This window comes from Alligator sinensis, unplaced genomic scaffold (assembly GCF_000455745.1).
Source record: "Alligator sinensis unplaced genomic scaffold, ASM45574v1 scaffold699_1, whole genome shotgun sequence".
In the NCBI taxonomy this organism is placed as follows: domain Eukaryota; kingdom Metazoa; phylum Chordata; order Crocodylia; family Alligatoridae; genus Alligator; species Alligator sinensis.
The window spans coordinates 728,802-742,246 of NW_005842359.1; the positions used below are offsets into that span (position 1 = coordinate 728,802).

Consider the following 13,445-nt stretch of genomic DNA (forward strand, 5'->3'; position numbering starts at 1 on the left):
TAGCAGTGTTGCATTGGACATCTTTAGTAGCTGGTGGAGATGTCTAGTGTCATAACATGATCTCTCTTCATCCCCACAGTTTAGTTATCGTAATTCTCGCCAATGTAAGAGGGTTCTTACCATCAACCAGCTTTTCTGTTCCTCCAGTGCCGCACTTATTAAGCGGTTGACTTGGTGAATACAATTTAAGGGAGCAAACTGTCATCTTTAGTGTTCCTTGTGCATTATCAGGCAGCAGGGTTCTTTAAAGAAAGTTTCAGCTCTCTGACAACTTCCTTAGGATTGTGAGACAATCAGACTTTATTTTAAAATAAGTCTGTGCTTAAGTGATTATTTTACTTTGCTTTGTAACCCGGGGGGGGGAGGGTGGGCTTGTTCTGTGAAGGATTAGCTGCAAGGTAGGTGGCCTTTCTCTACTGGGTGTGTTTTCTACTTTCTGTTGCCCCCTGAATTCAAGTGCAAAGACTCAGAATTAGAATGTAAGCTATTGCTTCTTCCCTTTCAGTTGCAAGGAATACAGAAATGCCCTGGATGAGTTATCCAAAGCATCTCTGAAGAACAGTACTGAAGAAGGACTTCAGTCAAACAGGTTACAGACTAATTCCTAAGAGGCATGGAAATGTTTTAGGCATAGCAAGATGGCCAGGGTAAAGTCTTCAAAATGTTTTCCCATATCCAAGTACCAAAGACTGTCTCCTGGCAATGTCTAATGTCCCCATTTTCAATATGGCTATCTCTTGTCACTGCATCTTGAGGTAACTGAGGTACCTTGTGACTATGGATGGCTTGTAGCATGCCCTCTTTAACCAGCTTGTCTGCCTGATTGTGCTTGCCAAGGGACAGCAGTAAGATTGTTTGAAATCTTGGGCTAAAAACAGATGACTGGTTTAATCAAGGGCTGATTAGTCTGAAGTTTTAACTTTCATCAAAACAAGCTGGAACAGTCGCTTTTTATAGGATCCCAAGTGAAGTCTTGTCTGCTTTAGCCTTGGAGAAGTGCAGCAGTCAGGCCCAAGCTGTTCCTGGAGAAGCCCAAGGTCATATTTAGGTAGCAGTGGGTGCTTGGCTCTAATTAGAGAAGTTGTTGCTCAGAAGCTACTTGCTCTCTCCTTTAACTAGGGGAAGGGAGTAAGTGATTTCTGAAGGAAGGCTGGAAACCTAGAAGGGCATGAATATCTAGCTCTCCCCATGGCTTAATTCTTTCTTCCTCTTTATTTACAGAACATGATAGTTTACCCTGACAAGCTTTATTCTTTCAGTTTTTCTGGATCACTTAAAGCTCTAGTTTGGCTATAAATAACTTTAAATATGTTTTGTTTTTCCCCTCCACCCCATTTTCAGTATGTCGGACAACAAGCCAAAGAACAGCAGTCCAGTCAGGTTACCAGAGATGAATGCAGGGCAGCCAAGCCGTACAGCAGAAGCAGAGCAGCGTAAGACTAGCTATTGTTTCTCTAAAACTCTGCCTGGCTCAGCTCTAGATTTAAATTGACTTTTAAAGAAAATTTTACTTTATTTTCACCAAGACCTAGAGCTAACTTACAATAGATGTAGATCTTGGAAATGGAAATCCATTTTGTTACATCTTGATCTTGCTGACCTTTAGAACTTTGAGTCGATTAGGTGTCCATTACCTGCACTCTTTTGAAGGTTTCTTTTGTTAGTGGTTTTTCTTGTACTCTTTTTTTTCTCCTCTCTCCTATCACCCACAACACTGCACATCTTTTTTTATGTAGCAGACTTAGATTCTGTACCCCATGACCAGTCTAGTCTTGTTTTGTTTTTACCTTAGCTCTTCTCAAACAGTAGTAGAGTCAGAGTAAATTAATATTTTTAAGTATGGATAGCAGACTTACTAAAATGCCATGGACATTTCTACCCTGGGAATATCTCCAGGGTGGTTCTTTGAATCAGGAATATGTGCATGGTTGTTTCTTGTAGTGTGTGTTGATGCATGTGACTGAATTAAGATTTTTTTTTTTATAACTCCTTGCACTGATACCATTGCAATGGGAATAATTTAAAGCAGTGGGTTTCCATGGCATTAGATGTGCAGTTTCCCTAATAACTTCTGAAATATTTAAGGTGTAGCATCCTGAAACATTAGGCTAACTAAAATAATACGTTTAAATTGGTTCTGGCCTGATCCTAACATCCAATAGAATGATTTGATAAGTCTGTAATCCTATATTACTATTAATTATACTTCCAACAAGAGAAATAATTTGAGAATGTGTTTGCGTGTTTTGATTTCTGGTTTGCTTTATATGGCTGTAGAAAGAATGTTCCTAAATCTTTTTTTTTTTTCCCCCCTACTTCTTTTATCTATATTTTAGCCAAAAAGGCTTCTGGAGTTCTGTCCTTTTTCCGTGGTACAGGAGGGAAGAGCCCTGACCTGTCTTCTCAGAAGAAAGAGACCTTGCGTGGTGCGGACAGTGCCTATTACCAAGTTGGGCAAATGGGCAAAGAGGGACCAGAGAACCAAGGAGCAGAGCCTCAAGGTGCATGTCTGTTCTCCTTCCTAGCTAAGTCTGCTGCATCCCCAAGGGTGCATCCTGCTCTAAGCCCAAGCTCATGCCAGCTGGGTTTTTTAAGAGTGTAAGGGCTAGGTATACCATTTCCTTCGAACCTAAAAGGGATTTCGGTTTCTCTTGCAATGTTACTTCTCCTGTAAAAAGGAGATGGGGATTTATATAGCTTCAGAGTTCTACCAGTACAGTGTATTCTAAAGCTGTTTTTTAATTCTTTAAATGAGGCAGTGTTAGTAATGAGCAAATGGGCTTTAGTCCAGTCTCTTGTCTTAACATCGTGGTATGCCGTGTTGCTTCAGTCCATGGATTATGAGGAAAGCAGAAAGGAGAAACATGTTTTATTTATAAAGACTAAATATATAGAGCTGAGGCTGTTTTTTGGCCAGTAGAGCTACTCCTTTTAATAAAGTTGCTTATGCAGACCTGTTATGAATTCTGGTTTATAAAGGCTATTTTCTTAGACCAGCTATGCTATTGATTATTTCTGAGACACTAGTTTAACTAATCTGTTTCACTTTCTTTTGGAGTTAAGAGTCTAACAAGATGCACTAACAGTACGTTTTCTTCAATACCTACAATATGCTGAGGATTTGGTCAGTGACCAGCTGTGGCTTTCTTTTCTGTAGTACACTGAAATGACAGCATGCAATTTAATTTTAAATATTGGAAACAAAGCTAATTCACTTCAACAAATGGCTTGGGAATTATTACTGTAACTATTTATGTGATATCTGAGCATCTCGTTGGGGAGCTTTTAGCTCTGCTGCTGCTAATATCTCATGTTTAATCAGAATTAAGAATACTTACTCATGAATTGCTTTTTTGGTTTTTGAAATGTATATGCTTTCCTGACATTCTCCTTTTCCTTGCAGATGAAGTGGATGGAGGAGATGCACAAAAGAAACAGCTAGTGAATCCCCATGTAGAACTTCGTAAGTAGAAAATCTTGAGGCTTTGAATTGGTTGCAGGCTGGCAATTGCTTCTTGACAAAGTGCAGAAGTAGCTTCCTGATAAAACTTAGAGTTGATATCCTGCCATTTTCTAACTTAAAATGAGCACAATAGCATTCTTGCTACAGGCCATGAGGAAGAGGTTTACTACAGAAATACCCTACAAAGCTTAACTTATACTGGCACATAAGAGTGGAAGGCATAGTGCTTTAATGCAGTGGCCATGTCCAGATGAGTGCAGCTATGCCATACATGGTGCTGCAGACCCATCTGTGGTGCCACATTGCACATTCAGGTGTTCCCCGTGCTGCAAGGTGTTGCCCAAAACTGGAGCGTGGCCAGCTGGAGTTGCACTCCAGCTGCCAGTCAGACTCCAAGCAGCAGGATCGCTGTGGCTACAGCTTCTCCAGCCCCCAGGATCCCAGGGATGGCTGCTGGGGCCAGCCTCTCCTACCCCATTCGGGGTAATCTGCTGTGCACCAGGGGGTGCATGGCACAGGCATTCCCCGGGGGCAAATAGTAAGCAGCAGCACAAGGTGTGCCACTGCTTCGTGTCCCCAGGGGACCAAACTTCCATGCTTGTATAGACACGGCCACTATGGACTAACTTTTGGGGGCTTTTGTTGAAGACTTCCTTTTCTTTTTAAGCACTACTTAAAGTATTGTGGGTGGTGGATGAGATGCCAGTGGTCAAGGGGGGTGTTAAAACTCCTGAAAATGCTACTGATCAAGTATCTGTCCTGGTAAATGAGCTTTGCACTCCTTGAATTTCTCCTCCGTCTGCAGAGTTTTCAGATGCTAATGCAAAGTTCTACTGCCGGATTTATTATGCTGGAGAGTTCCACAAGATGCGTGAAGTGATTCTTGGGAGCAGTGAGGAGGACTTTATCCGTTCCCTCTCTCACTCTGTGCCCTGGCAAGCTCGTGGAGGCAAGTCAGGAGCTGCGTTCTATGTGACAGAAGGTGAGAGCAGATTTATTTCTTCCCTTTCCATTGTTTAATTTTCTTGCTTTTTTGTGCAAGCAGAGGGGAGTGCTTTATTCTCCTTCCCACCCCAGGCCCATGTGCTTAATGTGATGTTTGAGTTGGTGGATAGCTCGAAAATGTAAGTGAAAAATGAGTAGTGGTTTCCATAACGTGTGCTGACAATACACACCGTGCCTGTTTTTGATCTATATTTAGCAATTTTGTCACAGGAAGGTGATTGCTCATGTAGTTCTGATTTTTTGTGGGAGAGTAAGACTTCAGAAAGTGCTGATGCCTCCTCAAAACCCAGAGAAAATTCTCATCACTTAACAGTCACTTTTAAAATAATGCCTACAAATGAGCTCTGATTTGCCTAATTAAAATTTTATGAATGCCAGAAAATTCTGACACCTAGAATAAAACCTCTAACTGCAAGGATTAAGAGAAAATGAAAACTGGTGTGGTTTTTGTTGTTGTTGCATGTTAAGCTTGTGAAAGACTTGTAGTTAATGTCTCTTGTTCTACGCATGTAATTTTTTGACCTTTTCCTTTAATCTTAACAGATGATAGATTCATTTTGAAACAGATGCCTCGTTTGGAGGTCCAGTCTTTCCTAGATTTTGCCCCACATTACTTCACCTACATCACTAATGCTGTTCAGCAGAAGGTAGGACTAGAAAATCTTACAAATCTTGTTCTCATGTTACCTTTTTTCATACTGGTAGCTTTCAAAATGAAGGGGATGAACAGATAAGATACAGTGAAGAGTAGTGCCCATAACTGATGGAAAGAGAGAATTTTAGCAATTTGGTATTGTTACTATTTCTGCGCAGGTTCTTTTCTTTTAAATCAAATATTAAAAGAAGTCCAGGTGAAATTTAAAATTCAATCTGTATTTTCTTGAACAGAAGCCAACAGCACTGGCCAAAATCCTTGGAGTTTACAGGATTGGGTATAAGAATTCTCAAAACAACACTGAGAAGAAACTGGATCTGCTTGTCATGGAAAACCTATTCTATGGCAGAAAAATGGCTCAGGTGACGAATAAATATACAATGTTACTTTCTGCTCCTGCTGTGTAGTTTTCTTGAACTGTTGTCATGAGCTATTCTACTGTTGCTCACTGCTGGAATATGTTGACCCTGGGGAGAGTGGGGGGAGACTTAGTGATCCAGGGTACAGCTCTTTAGCTGTTATGGCTGTAGTGAAGACTGCCTTTTTAAATCAGAAATCTTATTATGTCCCCATTACTAGCAAACAGGTGGCTCTGCCTGAAGCACCAGGTTTATTCTGGCGGCTCAAAATATTGGCCAGTTAGGAGACAGTTAGCCAAAACAACACTTTTCTTTTTTTGTCCAAGGAGTTCAAAGGCAGACACTATGGCTATCCCAGATCATCTGACAGTGTGTAGACTTCTTCCTAAATTTGCTCTCCTAGTCTAGAGATGCCAGAAAAAAACATTTGAATGCTGAGCCCCTGAAGAGCCAAGAGCTTGCAGTGCTGATGCTGCACAGCCATGAGGTCCTTCTGCACACATCTCAGCATGCCTTGTAGGCTCTCTGTCTGCCTGAAGACAGAATGGCAGCAGTGCACAGGGCAGCCCTGATTTAGCTGCCCCAGATTGTTCAGGGTTAGCCTGTCTCCCTGCAGCATAATGTGGGAATTATGAAGGGGTGTGCTGTGCTCCCTGCTTTGGAGCAGTAGTAGACTCCAGTGAGCGACAGTTTCCAGGGACCAGAGGGTAAGCAAAGCATGCTGGGAGAGAGGACAGTGCTGTTCTCTCAGAAGAGAACATGTACAGTTCTCTCAGGAGAAACTCTCCCAGGAGTGATTTTTAACTCTGGTTGTTCCTAGGTTATTTTTCTCCTGGAGCAGTCTTTTTTGCTCTGGGGGAAAAAATTATGAACACCTGTACATGTATGGTTTCTCCTTGGAGAGCAGCAACTCTTCCTAGGAGAAACTAAATGTCTGTACATGGCCATTAATTTACTTGTATCAAATTGTAATAGTTGTCATGCGTGTATGATCAGCTTGTTCTAATGGAGCTTTTAAACTGTGAAACTTGACCTAAAACTCTTATTGGAGCAGGTAAGGGCTGTAACTTTCTAGAAGCTGAAGGACAAAAGCTCTAGGCCTTTTAAACAGATTGTATGGCTTATCTTGTATCTTCCTGCAAACACGCCAACAACTGGATGCAATTTTGCAGTTAATATTTTGCTCTGAAATACTGCATAGGAACTGGCAAAACTAATTGCTAGTAATGATTACCTAAGAATACGAACCACTTTGGTAGATGGGTTTTCATCATAAGCACTGTAATTGCTCTTGATGACAAAAGAAAGCCTTTTTGATCTTTTTCTTAAGGTGTAGTAGAAGGACATAGAATTGGTTTGGTTTTGCTGACTGCCTTCTACTGAGTTAAGGAAACCTTGTTTTAAAATGGCTTTGTGGATTTACTACCCCAGTGCCAAAGTTTGGTTGTAGTGGAGAATTTTCAAGCTTTTCATAAAAAGCTTGGAGGATGTTCAAACACTGACACCACGGTCTGCTTCCTTCTCCATTGTACAAAACACAGTAACAGCCCTAGCTTTCTTCATATTCAGCAGTTTAAAGGTAATCTGAATGCATTTTCTTTCTAAGAGTTGAAATGCACATCAAAATAGCTCACTTAAAAGCTACAAATGGATGAGTAGTAGATTCATGTGTATATATTTGGTCTACTGGCTAGTTATTGGCCAGTGTTTTAGATGGGTATTTGTTCTGTGTTCACAAGTCTTGGATATGCTGGAATCTTTAACATAGTGGAGGGTTGTAAAACAGACTTAAGTGTTCTCATGGAACAAAATGTTACTGTTCTCTGCTGCCAGGTGTTTGACCTGAAGGGCTCGCTCCGGAATAGAAATGTGAAAACTGACACTGGGAAGGAAAGCTGTGATGTTGTCCTTTTGGATGAAAACCTCCTGAAGATGGTACGGGACAACCCGCTGTACATCCGATCCCATTGCAAAGCTGTTCTGAGAGCTTCCATCCACAGTGATTCGCACTTTCTTTCCAGTCATCTTATTATTGACTATTCTTTGCTGGTGGGTCGTGATGACACCAACAATGAGCTGGTGGTTGGGATCATTGGTATGTAACCTTTTATTCTTGCTCACTTTTTTTTTTTAAAGTCTAAATTATTTTACTAATTTATGCATTTTTTCCACTGTTATTGGCCAAAGTTTAGGCGCGTCTTCTGCTTCTTTGAGCCAGGCTTTGGTGTATATGCTGTAACTCTTCACTACGTCTTCCTGCATAGACGGACATGATTGTTAGACCTAATTTATGCATTTTTTCCACTGTTATTGGCCAAAGTTTAGGCGCGTCTTCTGCTTCTTTGAGCCAGGCTTTGGTGTATATGCTGTAACTCTTCACTACGTCTTCCTGCATAGACGGACATGATTGTTAGACTTCTGTCTCCTGGTTTGAGCCTGTGGGCCCCATTCATATGTTCACTAGACCTCGCTTCTCCCAAAAATCAGCAGGCTCGTTTTGTAGAGGCTTTCAGCGCTGTCATAGAATCATAGACAAATAGGGCTGGAAGGGGATCTCGGAAGTCATTTAGTCCAACAACTGTAGTCTGATTCCCACATACTGTGGTGGTCAGACATGGAGGGAAGCTTCTAGACTGCTTGTTGGCTTATAAGCTACTTTCCACTTGCTTAAAATGCAGTGTGGCTGTCCTTTATGTAGACACTCAGAGGAGAATGAAGAGGGGACTTGTAGTGTGGGTGGGAGTGTCCACAAGGCTTGGGAAACACCTCTGTGTTTGGTCTGGGGGATGAGGAGCAGGAAATTTGGCTGGGTTACAAGCAGCATCCTGCTGTTGGGGGGAAAAAGTTGTTGACCTGTTTTCTAGTCTGATGCAAGCTGCAGAATTTTACCTAGGGATTTCTGCTTCAAATTCAGGAATTGAAAGGTGGAACTCGAGACTAATTTTAGGGCAGCTAGTTCTGAATAAGACTTCAAGAAAATCTAAATTGTTTATTGTTAAATTACTCTGATTAGAAACCCCTGGGGGGAAAATGTGCTGGGATGGGGGACATTTAAGTAATAGAGATGCTTCTAGTCTACCAGGCCTGGAACTCCAAAGGATGTTTCTAGACTGTTACGCTGATTGTTGCACAAAACTTTAATGGTGGGAAAGGAGATTGATCAATGAGACCATTCCAGTTGCAACTTGAAAGTTTACTGGAATGTGCAAAGCAAAGACTTATTTGCAGCAGTGAAGACCATGCTTACATGGTCTTGGATTTAGGGAAGAAACAGGTCTGAAAGAAACAGGCTTTTCTGTTCCCCTGGGGACCTGAGCTGCTTCACTGAACTTCAGAGAAGTCTGCAGTTTTTTAGCCTATGCCCAAAATATATAATTGGCGTTTTTCAGGTTCTAATAAATAGTTTCTGATTTGGTTTTATTTAATTTTTTTTGTTTGTTTCACTGAACCAGGTCTTCTGTGGGATTGGAAGGCTTGGGAAAGTAAAAGGGAGGGCTTCTTATCCCCTTTCCTCCCACAGTGGAATATTATTTAACACTGACCTGTTACTTTTTGTACAGTTGTGCTTAAGCTTGATTTTTTTCTCTGACAAGGCTGCTTTCTTTCTATAAATCACCTAAGCCTTTTAATAAAAATACATCTATTCAGCAAAATAGCATTTAATGCACTTGGTCACACACTACTTCTAGTATTGTAAGAAAATCATAATGCATTGTTTAATTACGTTTTGTTAGACATGTCACTGATATTTGGTGGCTAAACTAGTTGTTACATTCTACATGAGCCATTTACTGCAGAGCTGCCTGATTTAGCTCTGCAGTACGTGTCTTGTCTCTACGTGTGCAGTGCTGTTAGGCAGGAGTAAACTAATCCACTCCATAGCAGGATAGTACTTGTAAATATAAGTACTGTCCTGCTGTGGGGTTTTTATACTCTACAGCTGGAGCCCTGTGCCAGCTGGGGCTGTTCTGATGGCTCAGTGTGCTGTGGTCCTGGGCACACATGGAAATGGCATACCTGGGAGCAATAAATTCTGATGCGATAAGCACTGGAGTGTGTTGCTTTGCATTAATTGCACGTGTAGATATGCCCTCTGCTACATAGGCTACGCTGAGACATGGAGGCACAGCTTCAACTGGGGTTTGCCTTGTTTAATTCCTAGCTCCATGTTAACTAGTGTTGTGGCTTCCAGCTCTCATTTAAGCTCCAAGTTAAAACACCCCTAGGCAAAATCATCAGCCTAAAGTCTCAGTGTACTGTAGCTGTAATAGTGCTCAGGCTTTTTAGAATTGGTTGTTCTGCATTTTGTTTTGTTCAACATAGTTAACTAATGCTCAGTCTAGTAGAGTGGTGTCTTCTATGTTTAGATGATTTAAGACCTACCTAAGTAGCTGATTTGCATGATATTAAAACATGTTTGAAAGAAATTGAAGCTACAGGTCGCAAAAACTTGCACATGAGCATTGTTTTACAAAACGGTAACCTTAATACTAAGCATGTTCCCTAGTGTTATCTACAATTGGTGGAGAGCCATAATTTACTTTAGGCATTGAGCCGTATTTCAGTCACTGCTTCACACTTGTTCCCAATATCATGTAGATGCTTGTTAGAGTAGTTAATTGCTGACAAGGCTTAATGTGTTACTAGTGTATCTAAACACTCCCTGCTAATATGCACTGCACCAGTATTAAAAGACAGAATCTTGTCTACATCGTGTGAATGATGTTTCCTCTAAATGATATCTTGATAATCTGTAAGGTATTCATAAGACAGTCTGGGAGCTAAAAACTTGGATGCATCAAAGGAATATTTGAATATGGGATGTCAAAGTTTCTGGATAGTTCAACCCTGAAATTAAAGCACTAAACTGTTTAAAAAAATTAGAATTATGAAGGACCATGAAACGACCTCGTCAAGACCATGTGAGAGTACACGTCTTTCTGAAGTATTCAGTTAGTGTACTGACCAAAAATGCTTGCCCTATGACCAGCCACTAAATATTTAAGGGATTCTTATTTCCAGTGAGTATTGAGGTGCAAGGTAGAAAATTTCGTAGTCAGCAGATATGATTGAGAGTAACTTAACACAAACAGCTGAGGTGTAAGCTGCATGCACTTGAAGATGCACATTTCTAGAATTTAAACCTTTGAATATAAAACTATAATTACAATAAGTGTTAAGGTGAGGACTGATGGACACACTAGTCCTAATGCCAATGTGAGGTATTGAGTTAAAGGACCATTAAGAGCAATGGAATTGGTTAACTTATAACAACAAGATTTGGGGTGTCAAAGTGAGACTGTTGGCTTTGCTCACATGCCAATTGATTTGGGAGTAAACCCAGTGCTCTTCCTCATGGAATTCTCCCATTCCTCCTGTTTAGGGTTATCCCTGGTGTTCTCGACCCTTATTTTCATGGAGTCTAATTGAAAGGTACCCCTAGATAAAGCAGCATTAGCTGCTGTTTAAAGATAAGGCATGTGCAGACGCTTAAGTGGCCCTATTAGAGGGGAATACTAGGTTAAAATGCCTAGATTTCTAGATCTGATGATATACTAATCATTCATGATTGCCTGTAGGAGCAAGGTGAGGCTCCTGGTCCACAGCTAAGGTTGAGATTAGTTGGATGAATGACCACAACCAGGTTCTTAGAATGCCTTACTTTTTAAGTGACCTGCAGTAGGAGCTCAGTAGTACTTTTTATAAGCATAAGAATAGTTGGTATGTTCTCACTGGGCTCACCTGCACTCTCCACCCATTATGAGCGCTTGAGAAGAACATGGAACTGTTGTCGGCAGATGCTCGCTGCTTGAACTGGTATCACTGCTATGCAACAAGAGGAACTTATTTCTTTTTAGCCAGAACTGTTTGGAATAGAGTTCATGGCATATTTTTCTTTATCCTGTTTAACAGATTACATTCGTACCTTTACCTGGGACAAAAAGCTTGAAATGGTGGTGAAGTCAACAGGCATCTTAGGAGGACAAGGTGAGTCTGAGATGCAGTGAAATGCTTCCTTTTTTTAGTTGCTGTTAAATCTACTCCTTGATAGTGCAACTGTTAACAGATTTTGGGCAAGACTGTTCCCCCTACCCCACAAAGGAGTACAGATTTATGTAACAGTCTTTTTTTTTCCTCCCCTCACCCCCATTCTCAAGCTTGTGCAGAGCAAGCCCTACATTTTATAATCCATAACTTTAGTCTTAGCCTGCGTATTGGGTTTCTCTCTCCTGTTACGCTCTCTTCCAAAGAGTTGGGGAGTTTTCTCTGCAGTGCTCCATTGAGGCACATGAGCTGCCTTCATTCAGAGATTGTCTAAGTACTGTGTTGAAAAGTAGGTCTAAGTAGTTTTGATAGCACCATGCTGATGTGACTAGACACTCTTCAGTACCTCTGGCAAGTTTGAATATCTTTGCTGTACTGTGCGTCTACCATGTCCTTAATACCTCTGCAAAGCAATCCAATGCTATACGGACATTTCTCAAAAATAGATTCATGTGCAATTTGGAGGGGGGGCAGGGAGGGAATGTGTTTTCTATGATTTTTTTCTGCCCAAAAGTTCTGATACCTCTGGGAGCTAGTATCAAGTGCTTGTGACTACTGTTTTCCCATAGCAGGGGAATTCTTTCCATGCTGAGATTCTTAGTTGGCAGATTGTCAGGATTTTTCACAGACAAGTCCCTAAGCTTGTAAAGAACCTGGGGAACTATCCTAATGGACTGGCTGCTATAGAACTCAAAGCACTGCTGACGGCAGAAGCTGTAAAATGGTCTTTTATGGTTGGATTAAATAGCTAGCTCTGCCACAGACAACCCATATGATTTTGGACAAGCCACTTCACCTCTCGTCTCTGTAAAATGGGGCTAATATTTCCTTCGTGGACATCGTTTCACAATACGGAGCTCCAATCTCACTTGGGGTCGCTGAGCACAAATCTGTTGTAAACCAGAATATTTTCTTTTCCCTTTGGTCAATGTCTAACTGTTGGTTTTCAAACATTTAGGTAAAATGCCAACCGTGGTCTCTCCAGAATTGTACCGCACACGGTTTTGTGAAGCAATGGACAAGTATTTCCTGATGGTGCCAGATCATTGGACAGCACTCGGTCTGAATTGCTAAGCTGAAATGCACAAGTTGGCTTGGGCTGGAAAGCATTTTCTTATGCAAGAGGACAAAGGTGCCGTGGACTCTACTTTCCTTTTCAGTCTACCCAGTGGTGGGCACTGGGGTCTCAAACCAACTGCACTGGCCACACACATCCGAAGTGTAAAATCTGTTTTATCTGCACTTTAATCTCTGACATAGGAGGAATAACAGATGAGGCCGGCAGGTAGAATTCGGTCTTATCAAGGTAGCTGAGCTGGAATGTGCTATTTGAGGGCATTGAGAATAAGATTTTCTCAGCCATAGGAAAGATGGCATCTAATATGGTACTGTACCCTGTCCCCATAACAGAGCACTGAAACTAGATGCTGTCTTGTTCATGTTGGTATCATTTTTGCATAGAAGTAGGTGAGCTCTGCAAGTCTTGCACTCCTTGTATAGTGGCTAATATGAACTTTTTACATTTCTATAGTGGGTATGTAAGATTCTCACAGTGTTTTGTGTGATATTTCAGGGGATACAGCAGGCTTTGAAATAATAACCCTATTCGTGTTAGAGCTAAGTCAACCCATAGCAAAGTTCATGACCACTGCAGTGGTCTGAAGCTGCCTTTATAAGAGTTGAAGTGGGTTATTTGTTCTGTTATGTCCTTTACAGGCTTAGTTAACAGGTATCTGTAAACAACGTGTTTTAATCGGCTATACCTAACATGTTCAGTTAGATCATTGCATCTTTATGCTTTTATACAATTAAGTGCATTTTTCTGCAGTTAAATTAAGACCTTGAGGATAAGTTTAGGTCTTTGGCAAACTTCCATTAAAATGGAGCTGCTGTATGTTTCAGAACACTGCAGCTCTCA

At 41.1% G+C, this 13,445-nt stretch overlaps 1 protein-coding gene across 1 annotated transcript in view; it reads left to right on the forward strand.

Moving 5' to 3' along the window:
• The window catches only part of PIKFYVE (phosphoinositide kinase, FYVE-type zinc finger containing), a 96,244-nt gene extending 82,806 nt beyond the window's left edge, over positions 1 to 13,438 (forward strand). The window contains exons 34-43 of the mRNA XM_025210576.1: positions 506 to 589; positions 1,342 to 1,433; positions 2,337 to 2,501; positions 3,404 to 3,463; positions 4,269 to 4,445; positions 5,012 to 5,115; positions 5,357 to 5,485; positions 7,316 to 7,577; positions 11,396 to 11,470; positions 12,486 to 13,438. Of these exons, the coding sequence (XP_025066361.1) occupies positions 506 to 589; positions 1,342 to 1,433; positions 2,337 to 2,501; positions 3,404 to 3,463; positions 4,269 to 4,445; positions 5,012 to 5,115; positions 5,357 to 5,485; positions 7,316 to 7,577; positions 11,396 to 11,470; positions 12,486 to 12,601 (1,264 nt within the window). The 3' untranslated portion in view covers positions 12,602 to 13,438. The remainder of the gene's footprint in view (positions 1 to 505; positions 590 to 1,341; positions 1,434 to 2,336; positions 2,502 to 3,403; positions 3,464 to 4,268; positions 4,446 to 5,011; positions 5,116 to 5,356; positions 5,486 to 7,315; positions 7,578 to 11,395; positions 11,471 to 12,485) is intronic.
• The last annotated feature ends 7 nt before the right edge of the window (positions 13,439 to 13,445 follow it).